This window comes from the organism of the source record quoted next, unplaced genomic scaffold (genome assembly GCF_019419815.1).
Source record: "Pyrus x bretschneideri cultivar Hongxiangsu unplaced genomic scaffold, Pyrus_bretschneideri_v1 Contig5, whole genome shotgun sequence".
NCBI classification, from domain to species: Eukaryota; Viridiplantae; Streptophyta; class Magnoliopsida; order Rosales; family Rosaceae; genus Pyrus; species Pyrus x bretschneideri.
Window position 1 is genome coordinate 3,731,344 of NW_025999787.1, and position 18,743 is coordinate 3,750,086.

The window sequence follows — 18,743 nt, forward strand, 5'->3', positions numbered from 1 at the left end:
CATTATCGCTGGGTGTATGATACGAAGTCATATGAAAAAAGAAAAAAAAACTTACACCTGCTGCGGCAACATCGACACGGAAAACCACAATGACGGTGTAAAGGACTTAAATTTTAAGCATCACATAAAAGCATCTCACATGGGAGTAGATTTAGAACTTTTTTTTTACAGCCCATGCCCCATTGCCTCTAAAGCTACTTTGCCTAAAAAGAAGAGATCTAGCTTGTCACCAAACGAGAAGAAAACCAAGTCCATAGACAACCAAGAAATATAATAATTTAGAAATCTTGTCACTCCCAATAATGATAAACCACTATTTCAAGGAACAATGGCATTATTATATGAACTGTGCAACAAGGGGAAAAGTGAAATCTCTCTTTCTCTCTCTCTAAATGTTACTACCTAACTCCAAAGTAAGTTGCTTTGACCTTTTGAGTGACATTTTATATTTGAGAAATGAGAGTCAGAATTGCCTTTTGCCTAAGAGTCAACCACTTTACAACAAGACATAAGGTATCCAACGAGATTTTGAAACCCAATAACGATACTTACGGTAAATTCGTTTCATGTAAGTTGCTCTCTTACCTCCAGAGTTTTTCTAGTATCAATCAAGTATGTAATACATTGCTCAAACTGAATGACTTAATTTGAATGTTTTAGATGAAGCCATCATGTCACAGAGAGAGAGAGAGAGAGAGAGAGAGAGAGAGACTGAAAATCATCTCATGGCAGTAAAAAGGAAGAATTTGAAACCCTAGTTACTGAAATGGGGAACCCCATTTGAACTGCCTGACCCAAAAACCCAACTCCATATCTCAGGATTAGCTCCACCAACAACCAGGACCGCACCTAATATTACACCATCCCCTTTTGCAAAATAAATGATTGCTCCTTTCTTTTGACTTTTCAGATGTACAAAAAACAAGAATTCCTTTTACCTCACCCGCCAACAAGTTTACATCATTTGAAATTCAAACCACCTGAAAATTTACCCCTTGCTTTTCTGCTTGGCATTGGTGTCTACGAGCTGCCAACTGCGGTGGTATCAAAAGGTGCTCTGGATTGGATTATAACCCGAGCTCCTGAAGCAAGCCTGTTTTGGAGGAAAACAAACAAAATGTCAACCAACATTGACAAGAACAAAACCGGATTACAGTAATAAATTTGAACAAGGTGAAAACAGAGAGGACTCGGCACTCAACTTTCTTCGATTTTGATCACCTTCTCCTTCTCTTCTCTAAATGAATCTAACCTTTTTGATTTCTTTTTAAGAGATGAAGGGTGTGCGATTCTTTTACTAACTCCATTGGATATGCAGTGGGTATTGATATGTGCACCATCAACTCCATCTGAGGAGTTCCTTGGTTTATCGGAAATGGGGGATCTCATAGATTCGCTTCGCGGTTGCTTGTTCAGCGAAGCTTTGATTGATATTGGGATGCATTTCAAACGTCCTGACGTAGACTCCTCTCTGTCCCCTTCTGAATCCAGCTTCTTGCAACTCCTGCAAGTTGACAAGTTTAGCATTTGAACCATAAAAAGTAGTTATGCTGGTACAGCAGTATCAGAAATATGGATGGTTAGCATTTAACTGATGACCGCACAGTTCCAACCAGATACAATTAAAACTCAATCAACAAATTAACCAGAGGCTAATCCTTTCTTATAAGTACCCACATAACTTTTTATGACAAGAACTCCAGAATACTCGACAAACTTATCCTCAAATGAGAGGAACTCCCAAAGATGGCCACTAGGTGGACCTGAGACATGTAGCCCCTTGAATTTGTTTTCAGCTAGCATGTAACATGCATCGGCTCATAATATCAAAAGAAAGAAATGAACCTGCTTCATTACTTGTTCAGGATCAATGCAAAATCTCATGATTTGACATGATTTTTTATTTTAGTGTCAAACTTTTATAAGAGTTGCACATTTGTAATATTACCACAGCTAAATTCTTAACAAAGAAAGGCATTGCTTTCTACCCTAGTAAACCCGAAAAAGTTATTAAATACAAACCCTGTAATTGACCGAGCTAACTTAGGAATTTGAGACATCACACCTAAAACAATTCAACATTCTTTTGTACCATTTTTATAAATTACTTATGAGTTACCATCTAACAGGTATTGTCCCTGCCTAACTCAGACATCACACCTAAAACGATTCAACATTCCAATTGCTTGAACCAGCCTAACTGAGATGTTCAGAAGCCTAACTGAATCAATCATGGTCTTGATAAAGCTTAAACTTGCTAAGCAACCAAACCTTTTGAGTTCAAAATGCACTTGCGTCGCCAAGAATGAAAAAGCATCCAAGGGACCCAAGCTCAAGTTGATCAACTTCTAACAAAATTTGGAATGTTTAACCGCACTAGACTCAGGAATCTTCATCGGTAAGGTTCCATTTTCTAGCATTCAAATTCTACAACTGATTAATCGGATTTAAGAATTAAGAATCTTAATTCTTGTAGGTTGTAAGAAACTTCAAAACTCGGATAGAATCCCTGGCTTTCACCATTCCACATAAACCCCCTGCACCTCAATTTTATCATCCTACGTATGCTTTTGACTAAAATTTGGTAAGACCTTACTAAAACATGCTACGAGATGACCCTCACATACTTGTGCTTTAATGCAAAAGCTGTCTAAATTCTAAAAGAATTGAAGGATAAGTTTAGAAACTAGGTTAACCTGTCAGCATTGTATGATAATGATCGTTTTAGAGCTGTACGTCCATCTTCCTCCTTGAGCATTTTAGTCTCAATCAAGCTCCCACTAAAATATTCTTTATCTTCCAATCTCAAATCCATGAGCCTTGGATTCTCTGAAAGGCAGTCTAGCTCTCCTAGCATTACTTTAGTAGAGAATAATGGGGAGTGGAAATTCGAATGGCAATACCGGGGCTTGTAGCTTGGAATAAGACCAAAATTGTGATCCTTCACTGATATTGAACCACATGATATAAGTTGCATAAGTGCATTGGTAGCCTTAACCCTTGGATTGTTTTGCATTCGAACGTCTTCCTCTTCAGCTATTCTAAAACTGTTGAGTTTACTAACATCAGCCCTAATAAGTGATTCCAAAGTTTCAGTCTTCCCACCTGACGAAGATGGGCTGGGGGATGACAGAGGAGGAGAAACTGAATAACTGCGAATCTCAGAGTTCTCTTTCACACACGGCACTCGATCATGATAATAACTGGAATCCGATTCTAATGACCCACCATCTGTGGAAACACCTCTTGTACAAGTTTCTGATGCTTTAGGTTTGTTCCCATTTTCTTCAGTCTGCGTGGAAGCATCAGCTAAACCGTCACTCTTGTAAATCTTGTAATCTGTCAAGCTCAGTGAACCCCCCCAAGTAGAATTCTTTCCGACTGTAGACTCTGGAGAAGCGCTAGAAGAGCCTTCGGGACGTTGAACTGGAGGAGAGAGCTCATCTTCTTGAGAATGCTTTGTTTCCTTCCCATTCAAACTTGACGACGATGAAGAATCATCTTGGCTCCTAGAAGATGCTGGTTCTGGTAATTGTTTCAAGTTCTGGATTTTAATTTCTGCCACTGGGCTAAACCGATCTGGACAGAAACAACAGATGAATAAACAAAGTATCTACATTAGGATCTTAAACTTCTTAGCTATGGAATCGAAAATTATGGTGAATACTGAATGAGAAAATAAATGGCCAGTTTGAAATCAGTAACTTGAATTCCTATCAACCAAACAATGAGAAAATGAATCATGTATGCCATTTACCCGAATTCGATTCATCAAAGAGCTCAGAACCTTTAAGGACGTACTCATTTCCATGAGCCGGAGGAATCAGATCACCTTCAGAGAGATCATGCCAAACATAACCACCTTTATAGTTTCTGCACTCATTCAATCAAACCAATGCAATTACAAAACTGTCTTAAAAAAATGCAATTTTAAAAATTTAGGGATTTTAGAAAAGGGACTAAAATTCACCTCTTAGAAGACCATGAATACATGGAAGCCATGCCTCTGCCCCTCAGAGAATTAAGCCTATTAATCACATCTGCACCAAACAAATTGAAATTCACAAATAAATCCTCAACAAATTCAGAAAAAAAATAAACAAATAAAAAATACCCCACTAAGAAAAACCCCAGAAATTCATGTTTTTACTATTTGAATTTTCAATACCTTTGAGGTAGAGCCCTTGGGGAGAGGTTACAGGAACCTCCATGAAATGGGGGTGTTCAAGCTGCCGGTTTCTTGAGAGATAGTAAACCACCGGGACTTTTCGGTTCTGATGGTACTTGGGCGACTTCTCAGTCCACACTTTCGCCCTCTCCGGACTCACTTGGCTGTACTTCTTCATCCTACCCTCCATTGCTTCCTTCGTTCTCAGCTCACTTCCGCCGCTTTCTGAGAAATTTGAAAGCTTTTGGGTTCAGGGTTGTCGCCAAAATCTGCTAAACGGAGCTCTCTGAGCTCCAGTGGCGGATTTGCTGCTGAGATCAGTGAGAAAACAGCTGAAAAAAAATGGTGGGTTTTAGAAATGGCGGAGCAAATCGGATCGGAGAGGGAGTCTGAGAGGGTTGGAACCTTTGAAAGCAATCAGGAATTTGAATTTGGTATAGTGGTGGCGAGACAAAGAGACAAGAAAACACAGACAGAGAGATACAACGAGAGGAAGCTGATAAAAAATGGAGGAAGTGGAAGTGAAAGTGGAGCCGGCATTTAATGCATTTGCAGAGTTTGGCGGAAACACTGTGCAGCGTGCGGTATATATATGTGTGTTGTATATATGTTGTATTTTCGACTGCGAGTTAAGTGTTCGAGGAAAGAGAGATTCTAGCTTCAGCTTTCACTGGGACTGCTCTCTCTCTCGCGCTCTGTTTGCTTTTGTTTTTGGTGCTTTTCTGCTGTTTTGGTTGGCATTTGCTTTGTTTTGGGTGGTGCTACACAACCATTTTACCTCGGGAATTGAATCTGCTCCGACTTTTAGTGTTCGAAGTTTAAAGATCAACTTATCTGAGCCGTACATATCGAATTCAACGGTCTCCATCAACTCATTTCGATGGCCCATCACACACAAACCAAAAGCTCTAATTTCTTCTACACATCATTCAACGGTCCAGATGAATTAATTCTTAAGCTCCAGACACTAAGGTCCGAAGCGATCCAATCCTTTACCTCGTATACTCTTCACAATTTTTGGCCATCAATTGAATGAACTAAAAAAAAATTAATGTGTTAAAACTACTAAAGGTGTGTGAAAGTTAAAAAGGATATGTGAATAACATTATCTTTAATTTGTATAAAGATGATGTAAAAACCTTTATACAAAATGAAAATATGCCAAAAATCATTCGCCCATTGATTAATTGATAGAAAACAAAAAAACAAACAATGTATAATAATTTTTTATCAAACAATTTAGTAAGGGTTTCATTTTAGGTCTTTGGCTGAAATGATATAATCTCAGCTTATTGTTGTTAAAATTATTATTTTTTAGTAAGACGTCGATATACTCGATCGATACAATGTGTCAATATTTGATTTTGATTAGTTCACAAATTGAAATTTGATTTTAAATTACTTCTACCAAGATTTATATCTTTAGTACATTAGTTTACAAATTTTATCATTTTTTAATGCGTTTAAGGTTAATCAAGATTTCCATAGTACCGACGTTAGTTTACGAACTTTATATAAATCCGTTGAAAGGAATCGGCCACCCTTAAAAATCTTCATCCCATATGCTGGTTAGTTGGTCAGTCATATTTTTGGGTGCGCATCGTCACTTGCTTCGACTGGAAATAATCTTCCTCCCATCTTTGAGAAAGTTAAAATTCTTTTGAGGTATTAATAAGAGCAGTGATTTTCATACTTTTAATTCAGCTTTCGACATTTCCACAATGAGTCTAGATAAATTATGAAGCAGTCGACCGGAGTGTTATAAGTTAAAGTGAGACTGTCAATCTACAAGCTTTAGATGTCATTGGATTGATGTTGACACCCTTACGAAATATCAGACATTAACGTTCAAATAATTGACAAAATGTTAAATTAATACCTCAGAAATGAAAGATTGCCGCACACTTATTTTATTCTTCTGTATACTCGTATTTATTTGTCTCTTAATTTATTCAATTCAAACTACAAAAATATTTAGTAGTGTATCTAATGGCGAAGCTAGGAATTTAAGACAATAGGGATAAAAAATAACTTTCAAAAATCTATCATAATTTCATTTATAATTATCCACGATGTGTTCTCATATTTTGGAAACGTTGTATTACAACATCATTATCAATAAAATCAAATATCTCTTTCTTAATGTACACAACCAAATTATCATTCAACCATTGATCACCCATCATATTACGTTATGGATTCTTCACAATTTTCACCACCGAAAAAGCTCTTTCAACTGAAATAGGTGCAACAAGTAAAATCAATACTAATTTTACTAGCAAGTACACCAAATTAAGTCACTGGGCTCACATGTTCCATGTTGGGTGACCCAACTTGGGTCAATATTTGTTGGCCATTGTGGCCCACGCAACCAACATTACAATAGCAACGTTCTGTTACTAGTGATGTTGCAGTGCTGCTGCGGTAATGCTATTAAAGCATCTTCAAAGGAGATGTCAAAATTGTCACGTAAGTATACAACAGTAAAAAATGGCAGCAAACTCTCTCCAACTGAGCCTTCAATTTCTTAGATGGCGCTGAGTCATTTGGAGGCAAAGCATTTTGCTGTCAAATTTGACAGCATATGTCAAATTTATTAAATGATATTTTAATAGATTAATATAATATATAATAAATGTTGTTATGTTTTTTAAATATTTGATTGGTTGCCTTAATCATTGGACTCCACAAAAAGATAAAAAAGTTTATTAAATAACATTATTATTTAATATATCGGGTGGAGTAAAATATTGTATAAAATGTCAAATTGCTACATAAGCTATCAACTATCATTTTGATGTTTAAAATTTGACATCTCCTTTGGAGATGATCTTATAGGGGTCAAAAAAGAACAATATTTGACTACTCAAAAATGAGTAGGATCTCCTACTCAAAATTTCTCAAAATTGTTCATTGTCAATTTACAGAACATTCGTGTTTATATTCAAAATCACTCATGATATAAATCACCCTATAAAGATGATGTTGATGTAGTGCTATTATAGGGGTCAGAAAAGAACAATATTTGGCTACTCAAAGATGAGTAGGAACTCTTACTCAAAATTTCTCAAAATTGTTCATTGTCAATTTACAAAACATTCGTGTTTATATTCAAAATCGTTCATGTTATAAATCACTCTATAAAGATGCTGCTACTGTAGTGTTATTATAGGGGTCCAAAAAGAACAATACTTGGCTACTCAAAGATGAGTAGAAACTCCTACTCAAAATTTCTCAAAATTGTTCATTGTCAATTCACAAAACATTTGCGTTTATATTTAAAACCGTTCATATTATAAATCACCCTATAAAGATAGTGTCTGCAAAAAATCAATTAAAACTAATATCGTTTAGTCATCAAACTGTTTAAGAACAAATGAATGGTATTAATAAAAGCATTACAAACCGTCTAAGTGTTTGCTATAATATATTAACTAAACAACTTTAGTTTTAATTTATTTTTTGCAGAGATGATCTTTACAGTGTAATTCATAATATGAACGGTTCTGATAATAAACATAAACTCTGTGATTTAAACAATAAGAGTTCTGAGTAGGAGCTCCTACTCATATTTGAGTAGCTAAGTATTGTTCGTCAAAAAAAATTTAAAGGGAAAAATTCACGAAGTTATTGGGGCCAAGGGAACCCAATGCCCCTACATTGGCTCTGCTAGTGAGTGCATATGAGGAAATCACTTCCCACTCACCCTATAAAACTATAGGTCTACCATACGTGGTAGTAAATTTTTTTTGGCCTAGTTGGATTAAAGCCCCATGATAGTTGGAAGATAGCCCATATGGTGAAAAAACTAGGATTTAGGCTCCAATGGTAAAGTTTGTTAGGATTTATGCCCATTGAAAATTTCGTCAATTTTCTGTTAATTATTACACGTGAGCCGCACATATTAAGCTAAAACGGAACTCTTCATACACATATTAGGTTAAAACAAACATCTCCGCTAATTGTTAACACGTGGCCCTGGCTCATGTGTTAATAATAATTAACAGAATTTTGACAGAATTTTCAATTTTGGGCATAAATCCTAATAGATTTTACCACATGAGCTTAAATTCTAGTTTTTCTTTTATCACATGAGTTATCTTCCAACTACCCTATCACGACGTAGACTATTAATCTAATTAAGTCTTTTTTTTTTTTTTTCCATGAACTGCACTACAATATTATTATTGCAGTAAAGGTCAAAATCATTGTTCTTTGTCAATTTTAATAATATTTGGCATAATAATATTTGTAATGTTGGTCAACTCTTAAATTAATTAATGCTCATCAACCACCACGAGGTGGCTTAGCGATTGAAAGCAAATTCCAGACTCGTATTTAATATTGTACATCTTGAATTCGATTTTTTATGTTAGTGAACCACATAATAGTGCTTAGAACGAGGCTGAAATATCTTTATAAGTCTTCTCGATCCCTCAAAATAATGAACTACTGTGATGGAGTCACCAGCTGGTATCCTTTTTAAAAATAAAAAGGTAAAAAAATATACTGACATTAGAAAATTCACAATCCACAAGACATGGCACTGAGTAGTTTTGTTAGCAAGGGCATTGCCGTATTATCATTTATCATGTGTCATAGATTGGGACCTTCAAACATTCTATTCAGTACTTGTAGGCCTCATTTTGTCTCTAAAATTTGGAACCGGATCCCCTTCAGACCCAAATAAACTAAGCTTAAGTATCAAATAATCTGGACCATTAAAATTTGATTAAAGGGCTACAATTATTATAACTTTTAGGGGGCCTGTTTGTAGCCGTTGGATCAAATTTCAACAGCCCGGATCCTTTGCTCAGGAGGCTCAATTTATTTGGATCTGAAGGGGATCCGGTTCCCTAAAATTTGATATAGATAATTTTTAAATACAATTTTGTTTTAAATTTAGGTCATTTGATAAGGACATGAAGAATGTTCTTGAATTCTAAAATTTGATTTTTTTTCTTTTTTCCTCAAGTGAATTAAACATGAGAAAGTTGTCCCAAACTAATAAGTAGCTCATTTTCATCACTTAATATTATGGTATAGTAGTATTTCTCTTCACTAATAAATAAGAGGTCTTAGACTCGAATCTCGTGGATAGTTTCTAAAACCAATTTGTTTCCCCACCCCATTAGTGTAATATAAAAACCAATTTGCTTCCCTATCCTATATGACGACTTCTAAAATCTTAATATTAAAACCACAAATTCAAGTGAATGAGTAAAGCTCTGGCAATATGTTGGCAAATATGGAATGATATGAATGATATTATTTTCAGAAATGAAAAGCCTATTCACAGTAGATCTTTTATTCGTGCAATGCCTACTGTTAATCATTATTCTTAAGGAAAATATAAGTATTCTAGGCACAGCAAAAATGCCAGCTTCAAGTATTTGATTAAGTGGAATTGCCCCGTGTCACCTTCTGTAAAAATCAACTTCGATGGGTCGGTGTCCAACTCGATGGCTGCTGGAGGTTTTGTCATGAGGAACATGCATTGCAGCCATATCATTGTCGCGGCTATAAACTTGGGGGTCTTCCACCATCAACGTTGATGAAGCTCTTGCATTACGCAAGGCTTTGATCTGAGCTAAAAGGAGAAATTTGACGCATGTGATGGTGAAAGGAGATTCTAAGTTAATTATTGATGCTGTTCGGGGGACTTGTGAAGCGCTGTGGAATTTGAGATCTATTATTGAGGACATCAGGTGGTGTGCTACTTTTTTTTTTTTTCAACAAATAAAGTGGAGTCATGTTTTTAGGGAAACAAATTTTGTTTGGGATGTGGTTGCGTCCGTTAGGCTAAAGATAGATAACCTGTGTATTTGAGATGCTTGTCTTCTTGTGAGAGCTAATATGGTATCAAGTTTGATTGTATTGGAACTAATTGTGTAAGAGGTTTCTTCCTTTAATGAAGTTCTTTTCCATAAAATTAAAAAATAAAAAATAAAAAAAGGTTAATCTCAGTTTACTACTATGAAGTTTCTTGGTTTTCAACATTTGGTACATGAAATTTTTTTCATCCCAGAGTGGTACCTAAAGTTATATATATCCGTTAATGTGTGTGTGTGTTTCATGGTAAAAGTCATATATTTAACAGCAACCTTAACGGATGTATGAAAGTGTCTCAAAATTATGACTTTAGGTATCACTCTGGGATGAAAAAAATTTCATGTACCAAATGTTGAAAACCAAGAAACTTCAGAGTAGTAAACTAAAATTAACCTTTTTTTTTGTTCTTTTTTTTTATGGAAAAGAACTTCATTAAAGGAAGAAACCTCTTACAAAGTTAGTTCCAATACAATCAAACTGGAACCCATATTAACTTTCACAAGAAGACAGACATCTCAAATACGAAGGTTATCTATCTTTAGCCTAAAGGATGCCACCACATCCGCAACAAAATTTACTTCCCTAAAAACATGACTCCACTTGATTTCTTGAAAAAAAAAAAAGTAGCACACTACCTGATGTCCTCAATAATAGATCTCAAATTCCACGGCGCTTCACAGGTCCCCCGAACTGCATCAATGGTTAACTTAGAATCTCCTTCCACCATCACATGCGTCAAATTTCTCCTTTTAGCCCAGATCAAAGCCTCACGTAATGCAAGAGCTTCATCAATGTTGATGGTGGAAGACCCCAAGTTTATAGCCCCGGCGATGATAGGGTTGCAATGCATGCATGTTCCTAAGGCCATCTCCAACCGAAGGGTCCAGAGGGTCAAAGGGCCGAAAATAGCCCAAAAACCGTCTCCAACCGAGGGCTAAGCTAGAGGGCTGTGGAATCTGAGAGGGCCCCACGGAATCGGATAGGGCTGGAGGGCTAGCTGCATGAAACCAGCCAGCTAGCCCAGGACTGGCCAGAAAAATCATCTTTCTTGTCTGTAATAACCGACAGGAATGCTTAAGAAAAAAATTCAAATGCAACGGCTGGCTGACGTCAACTAGTCGTTGCATTAGAATTTTTTTTTTTTTTTTACAGTTTTATTATTATTTTTTATTTACAAAAATTTTCCCATAACTTCTATTTTTCATTTTTTTTTTAAATTCTATTTTTTTCCTGTAACTTTTATTTTACAAAATTTGTTTCATATTTTTTTTTAAATTCCATTTTTTCCTATAACTTATATTTCACAAAATTTGTTTAATTTTATTTTAAATTCTATTTTTATCCTATAACTTCTATTTCACAAAATTTGTTTCATATATTTTTTTAAAATTATATGACACACCCCGATCGAGATCAGGGCATGCTGGCTATCACGTGAAAGTGACGTAACCATGTGCACAGTGCGGAAGCTAATAATAAAGTAATATAAATGGTACGAATAAATAAAAACTAGCTTTACACCAAGTAATAAAAACAAGTGCAAACGTAAGTGCGACACTAAGTTCAGAGCATAAAGCCTAATGCAGTCTCAAAAGGAAATGACGACAACAAAAGCACCCCCGAAGGTAGTCCTACACTGGTGGTGGTCTGTCAGATATGCCGGGAAAATCCTCAGGGAAGCCACCAAACGTGCTAGCCAACTAGAACCTGGAGGGGCGCAAAACAAAAGCGTGAGTGGGCAAAAACAAAGTTTTTCGAAAACCAATTTAATAAATAAGTTCTAACCCCTCGCCGTAAAACCTGTATACTTCCCAGAAAATAGTATATATACATATAACATGCTCGAAAAACGTGCCATGCAATATGTCTCGACGTAATATGCCAATGCTCAGGAAACATCAAATCCATACCATGTAAACTGTCAGCCGGAGTCACCTAACGTGACCTGTACGGCTGAATCTAGAGCTCGGATCTCCATCACACTAACTATACCTGCACACGAGTCGGAACCACCTAAGGTGGTCTGTACGACAGGCCTGGGTGTAATCTAAGTACGCTCTAGTGCTACGATCACGTGAAGGCTGGGCGAATAATCGCGGGTCACCTACGAGTCGGAACCACCTAAAGTGGTATGTACGACAAGCCTGTGCACCTAACTTGGATCCAAGATGAGCGTGTGGTGCGGGAGGTGAACATCACGTGAAGGACTGTGCCCTACTCTGGGCAGGAGCACTAACACCGGGGTGCAGGTTACGAGCTCTCTAAGTCTCTAGGATCATTACTGAACGTAAACATAAATTATACTCACCTGGCACTTACCTGTGCGTCCACGGCACCAATACACATGTATATATATAAAACCAATAATGCATAAACAAATGGCAACCAATAACCATGGCATAATAATGTAAAAACATTTTTTTATTTCATTTTCTGGGAAACATATAAGTATATAGGTATATACGGAAAACCAAAAGCCCACTCACTGGTAAGTAGAAGGGTCGTAACCCCCTGCCTCGAGTGACCACGCTCGTCCTCGGGATACGTCTCACCTATATGCGAAACAACTATAAAAACGTTAATTTTAAAGCACATAACCAAACTTTAGAAATAACTTCTCATACATTGCTCAAATGGGGTGCATGAATACACCAACGTGATCTACACAACCTCAGGAACACCCCCATAATTTTAGAAAAATTTTCCACCGCCGCACGCGCCCCCACGCGCCGGCCACGCGCAGGCACGTGCCTGGCACGCGTAGGCACGTGCCTGGCACGCTGACGGCGTCAGTTGACGCCGTCAGGAATATTCCGTTATCCCTAATGGTAACCGTCAACGGCGTCAGGAATATTTCGTCAGATTTGACGGAATATTCCGTCATCTTCTCCGGCGCCGGAAAATCGGGAAAATTTCAAATCGTCCTATCTTCTTCGTTTTTCAACCAAATTTCACAAAATTGGTACCAAATTGAAGCTTACAACACGAGGAACAAAATCATACCACTTTCAAGTGCTAAAATCCACGAAATCTCACCTGAAAAATCACCCCAACTCCGCCCAACCTCGAAACTCGCGATCCCGACGTCCAAAACCTTCAAACGAACCACCCCGAGCCTCCTAGGGACCTCACCAAGCTTCCTACAAGCTTGAAATTCCCTAAAACATGAGAAATCACGTGTGTATGAACAATACCTCAAATCGAACATCACGAATTCGACGTGAAAACGAAGGTAACCTTACCTGAAATGGGTATGGTTGGACTCCTTCAAGCCTCACGAGCATGGATATGTATTTTGTTCCTTCGATCTGTGGAGATTTGGGTGGTTTTGGAGTGTGTCCGTACACATGGGTATGAAAATGGGAAGGGAAATGGCACGGGATGGGTGCAGGAATAGGGGGAAAGAGTGAGGGTGAGTGTGGGGAAGTGTGTGGTGCAAAACCAGCCACACAAACCAAAAAGAACAACCACACAACGAAAACAATCCCGCTAGGGGCAAAATCATCTTTTCACGCGTACGTTTTTAAAATTTCCGGGACGGGCTGTCACATTATATCTATTTTACAAAATTTGTTTCATATTTTTTTTTTAAATTATATTTTTTTTTCCTATAACTTCCTAACTGACACACCCCGATCCAAAATTTTGGGACGTGCTGGCCGTCACGTGAGGGTGACGTAGCCAAGTGCGCAATGCAGAAGTCAAAGAGTGAAAATACGAGGAAAATAAAGTCGATGATATAATTTACAATAAAAAGATCAATGAGTACTAGTGCCAAACATAGAAGGAAAAATGCAAAGTAAAAGTTCAAGTATCCTAGGTGCAGTTCAAAATAAACAAACACTTCACAAGTGAACTAGAAAATCCTACATGGAGGGTGCTCTGTCAGAAATGCCTCGATACCTCTTTCGTCACCCACGTCCTCGCTACCTAAAACCTGGAAGGGCGCAAAACAGAAAACGTGAGTGGGCAAAAATAAAGTTTGTTTTTCAAACCATTTCAATATCAAGTGATAACCCCTCTCTGTAAAACCCGTATACTTTCTATAAATATTATACGTACTCGTATATCAAATCATGCTAAAATGATAAAGCTCAAATATGCCATGCCAGAATATGTCGCGTCAGAATATCCAAACAAATAGTATAAGCATCAAGCAGGTGAGATAAAACAAATCATAATATGCCAGTAATATCAGTACGTCAGCCGGAGTTTCCTAAAGTGACCTGTACAGCTGAAACTATAGCTTCTCAACCACTATCCTGCACACAAGTCGGAACCATTTAAAGTGGTCTGTATGATAGGCTGGTGTATATAAATACGCTCATTGTTACGATCACGTGAAGGTTGTGCGATGTATCACGGGTCACTTACGAGTCGGAACCACCTATAGTGGTCTGTACGACAGGCTGGCACCTGCCTTGGATCCAAGGTGAGCGTACGGTGTGGGAGGTGAACGATCACATGAAAGCTAGGCCCTACTCTGGCGGGGCACAATCACCAGGAATATAAGCTATAATTCAATCTCATCAACACCACATCTATCACTAACAACATACTCACCTGACTTACCTGAGCGTCCGCAGCACCAAAGCATAACCAACATAATCACAATAATAATATTGACGATATTCGACATGGCATTTCAATTATAAAACCATTAAAACGTAATTTCCGGAAAGATACCAATCAATATATATATATACTGAAAACAAAAGCCTACTCACTGATACGTAGAAGGATCGTAAGCCCCGAGCCTCGTATGGCTGCGCTTGTCCTCCAGATAGTCCTCACCTATATGTGAAACAACTATATAAACGTCAAATTAACGCACATAACCAACCTTAGGTAATAACTTCTCATACATTGCTCAAATGGGGTGTTTGAATATACCAACATGCTCTACTCAACCTCACGAACATCCCCATATTTTTAAAATAATGTTCTGACCTCCCACACGCCACCACGTGCTGGCCACGCACTGGCACGTGCCTGGCACGCATGTGGAACCCGAACGCCGTTAGGGAATACTCCGTTAAAACCCTAACAGAAGTTAACGGCCGTTACCTGACGCCATTAGAATATTCCGTTAAATCTGACGGAATATTCACCTCCTTCTCCGATGAACCTCGCCGGTCGCCGCCGTCCGCCGCTGTTTGCAACTCGAATTTTCACCAGAAACTGGGAAAAACTTCAACCTTTAATATCTTCTTCATTTCTCAACCAAATTTCATGAAATTTGTACCAGAATAAAGCTTACAACGAGTAGAACAAAACCTTACCACTTTGGGGACCTAAAACCAACGGAATCTTGCCGGAGAAACCTCGATATTTTGGCCAAACCTGCAACTAGATGAACTCGAGCTTCCCGATGTCCAAAACACTTCAAAACTGCTCCCCAAGCTTCGTGAAGACGTCCTAAAGCTTTCTAGAACCTTAAAAACTTCTAAAAACCTCATGATCACGTGTGCATGAACAGTGCACCAAATCGGGGTTCCATGGTTCTTGGGTTTTCGAAGGTCTGAAGTCCAACTAACACCACCAATCGACTCCTGAGCTTGAAATGAGTCCAAAAACACCAACAACAAACACGATTCGTGCCAGAAATGGTTGGATGGAAGCTGTCTGTACGAGGAAGAAGAAAATGGAAGAAATCCGAGAGAAAAGAGAATAGAGAGAGAGAGTCAAGGCAAAGAGATGGGTGTGTGGTCCAGATTACAGCCCACCAACCAAAAACAAAACAAACAACACTTTACAACACCAATTAACTTCCAGGGGTAAAATCGTCTTTTCACACCTACGGTACAAATGATTCGGGACGGGCTGTCACACTAAGCCATTATACAACATTAAATTAAATTAAGTAACATGAAACAACATTAAACAATATGAAACAACATTAAATAACATTAACCAACATACAAATTATACAACATAAAAAAAAAAAACATTTAACAACATGAAACTTAAACAACATTTTTAAAAACATTTAACAACATAAAACTTAAACGCCTACTTCATGCTTCTTTCGGCCCAAAGATGTGCAACAATATCCTGTTTGTAGGTACTTGTTTGTGGCATGAGAACGTATCATTCTATAGCGCCTCATGTACTTATTGATAGAGATATTACCAGTTCTTGAATTGAAAGGCAAATTAGGCCCATCATATATTTTTGCACGAGCCCTTCTTGACCTATTTGGATCTTCTTGGTCATCATCAGACTCTTCATCAATATACCCATCTTGCTCATCCTCCACTATCATATTGTGTAATATGATGCAAGACATCATGATGGAGTCCAAATTTTCTCAACTCCACCTTCTTGTCGGTTGCTAATGATCTTCCACTATGCTTGTAGAATACCGAAAGCTCTCTCAACATCTTTCCAATATGCCTCTTGGTGTAAGGTAAACAACTTTTTTGCATCATTCCTAGGGTTTGGAATTGCTTGGACAAGTGTCACCCACTTTGGGTAAATGTCATCTGCCAAGTAATACCCCATATTGTATTAACGGTTGTTGATGTAGTAGTCAAGTTAAGGTGTTTTACCTTTCGTCAAGTTATTGAAGATGGGTGAACTCCCAAGAACTGTAATGTCATTTTGGGATCCAGGGACTCCAAAGAAAGCATGCCAGATCCATGTGTCATATAAGGCAACCACCTCTAACACAACAGTTGGCTTTCTCAACCTTCCGTTAAAGCCTATTTGCCATCCGGTGGGACAGTTCTTCCAATCTCAATGCATGCAGTCTAATGACCCTATCATGCCCGGAAACCCTCGGTCTTCAGCTTTGCGAATGAGCCGATTCAGATCTTCTTGATTTGGCTCGCAGAGGTACTCGTCTTTGTAAACCTGAACAATCGTGTCACAGAATTGTTCAAGAGTATAAAGGCATGTAGACTCAGACATAACATGGGTTTCATCCATCGAATTAACTGGGGAGCCATAGGCCATCATTCGGAGTGCAACAGTAACCTTCTGATGAGGTGAGAAACCATGATGGCCTACTCTGTCCCGCTTCTGTTGAAAGTATGGATTGACCTGCTGGACATCATGAAGTAAATGCTCGAAGACATGAAGCCTCATCCGCGAGCGACGTCTGAAATCCTCTTCTGTGTACACCGAGTTGGGGTTTAAGTACTTGTTCATCAGATTGGCATGCGACATTGCTCTGTTTCGTGGTTTGTAAAAGCAACCAACAATAAAGCCACCCCATTGAGGTTGTTCCTCAGTTGGCTGACACATCATGGCCGCAGCCATGGCTACTGCTATGTTTTGTCTGTTGCGCCTTTCTTGAACTTTTTCATCAGACTCCTCATCTTCTCGTCTCATTTGCGCCAATTTTGCTTCCAATTTGGAATTGGATGAAAACCCCCAATTGAAATCCGAAGAGGATCCAAAGTTGGAATTCATTGCAAACTTGAATTGAAAAAGATTGAATTGAAAGAGATTGAATTGAAATAGATTGAATTCAAAGTTGTGTGAATTATAGCCCAATATCCACCCTATTTATAGCAAAAGAAAAATTCAAATCCAAAGGTTAGCTGACGTCACTTAGCCGTTAAATTTGAATTTAAGTTGTAGTTTTTAAATAATAAATTATGTTTGGCCCTATAGCCCTTTGGCCCTCAGTTGGAGAAGGTTTTTTTTGACAGGGCTAAAACGAGCCCTATGGCCTTTTGGCCCTCGGTTGGAGACGGAGGCAAATATGGCCCTGTACTGTTCATTAAAATATTAATTTCTTGGAGCCCAGAGGGCTAAAACGAGCCATCTGGTTAGCCTTCGGTTGGAGATGGCCTAATGATAAAACCTCCTGCAAAACCCAGATCCTTCCTTTCTTTCCTTTGAACTCTATAATCTATACAACCAATCTATCATCATCTTTATCAATTATCTAACGGACTCCATTAATTTTTCCAATTTCTTGATTTTCTTTTTTCGAAGAGTTGGTCAAAGTGTCGATCGAGAAGGAAATAAGCTTTGAGCATTATTTGAAACAGAGAAAAGGATTTTTTTAGAGATGGGTGGAAAAAGAAAGCAAAACCCATGGGTTTTCTGGAAATTTTCTATTCATCCCTAAAGCTAGCCATCTAGGATTTTTTTGGGAAAAAGGAAGAACAAGAAGAACAAGCACTGCTAACTGGTAGCCACGGTGACGATGCCACAGAAGAAGAAGGAAGGCCAAGGATTGGATGTCGCTGTTTAGCAAGCAAAAGCTGGGTCTGGATCTTGGCCTCAATTTTCTTTTAGTCTCGATTAATACCAAGCGAAGTATGGGACTAGATGACGGGGTTTAGCGAAGTAGGGAGGGCCTCGTAGTCGAGGCGAGTCCCATTTATTGTAGTCCAAGACCTTATCAAACGTAGGATAATAATCCAAGTTAAGGCAGTCCAAGCCAGTCCCTCCTAAGGAGGTGAAACAAACGCACCCTAAATATTATTTAGGTTTCTATGAATCGTAGTGGCAGATGGACTTTGTAGCTTGTGCCACGTATTAAAAGAAAACAAACTAAAAGGCTGAAAACGACGTCATTGAAATACTGGAAATGCATTATCGCATCTTGCAGGCCTTCTTCTTTCTTTAGCAGTTACAGACTTTTAACTTGCAATTGGCCGATTTTTAAAACATGTTCGTTGCACATCCATTGAGGTCTAAACCCCTTTGTATGACCACTTGCCCAGACCATTAGGGGTCCTCAAGGGACCTTCAGGTCATCTCCAATCGTCAAAGGTCATAGGCC

The 18,743-nt window shown here is 38.2% G+C and overlaps 1 protein-coding gene across 1 annotated transcript; it reads right to left on the minus strand.

The window, feature by feature from the left end:
• Positions 1-550: 550 nt before the first annotated feature.
• Positions 551-4,882, minus strand: LOC103928629 (protein SOSEKI 3). The gene is made up of 6 exons (XM_009337707.3): positions 4,169-4,882; positions 3,971-4,040; positions 3,758-3,873; positions 2,697-3,579; positions 1,202-1,504; positions 551-1,093 (listed from the first exon to the last, which is right to left on the minus strand). Exons 1-6 carry the CDS (start codon positions 4,356-4,358, stop codon positions 1,021-1,023), a joined length of 1,635 nt encoding a protein of 544 aa, XP_009335982.2. The 5' UTR covers positions 4,359-4,882; the 3' UTR covers positions 551-1,020.
• Between the last annotated feature and the right edge of the window lie 13,861 nt (positions 4,883-18,743).

Bases quoted from the DNA above. Each gene is read 5' to 3' on its own strand.
- LOC103928629 (XM_009337707.3), bottom strand. From the start codon at position 4,358: ATGGAGGGTAGGATGAAGAAGTACAGCCAAGTGAGTCCGGAGAGGGCG. The intron at 1,505-2,696 runs GTTAACCTAGTT...GTCAACTTGCAG, and splicing joins TTATCATACAATGCTGACAG to GAGTTGCAAGAAGCTGGATT. The intron at 1,094-1,201 runs TTGAGTGCCGAG...CCTCCAAAACAG, and splicing joins GTGATCAAAATCGAAGAAAG to GCTTGCTTCAGGAGCTCGGG.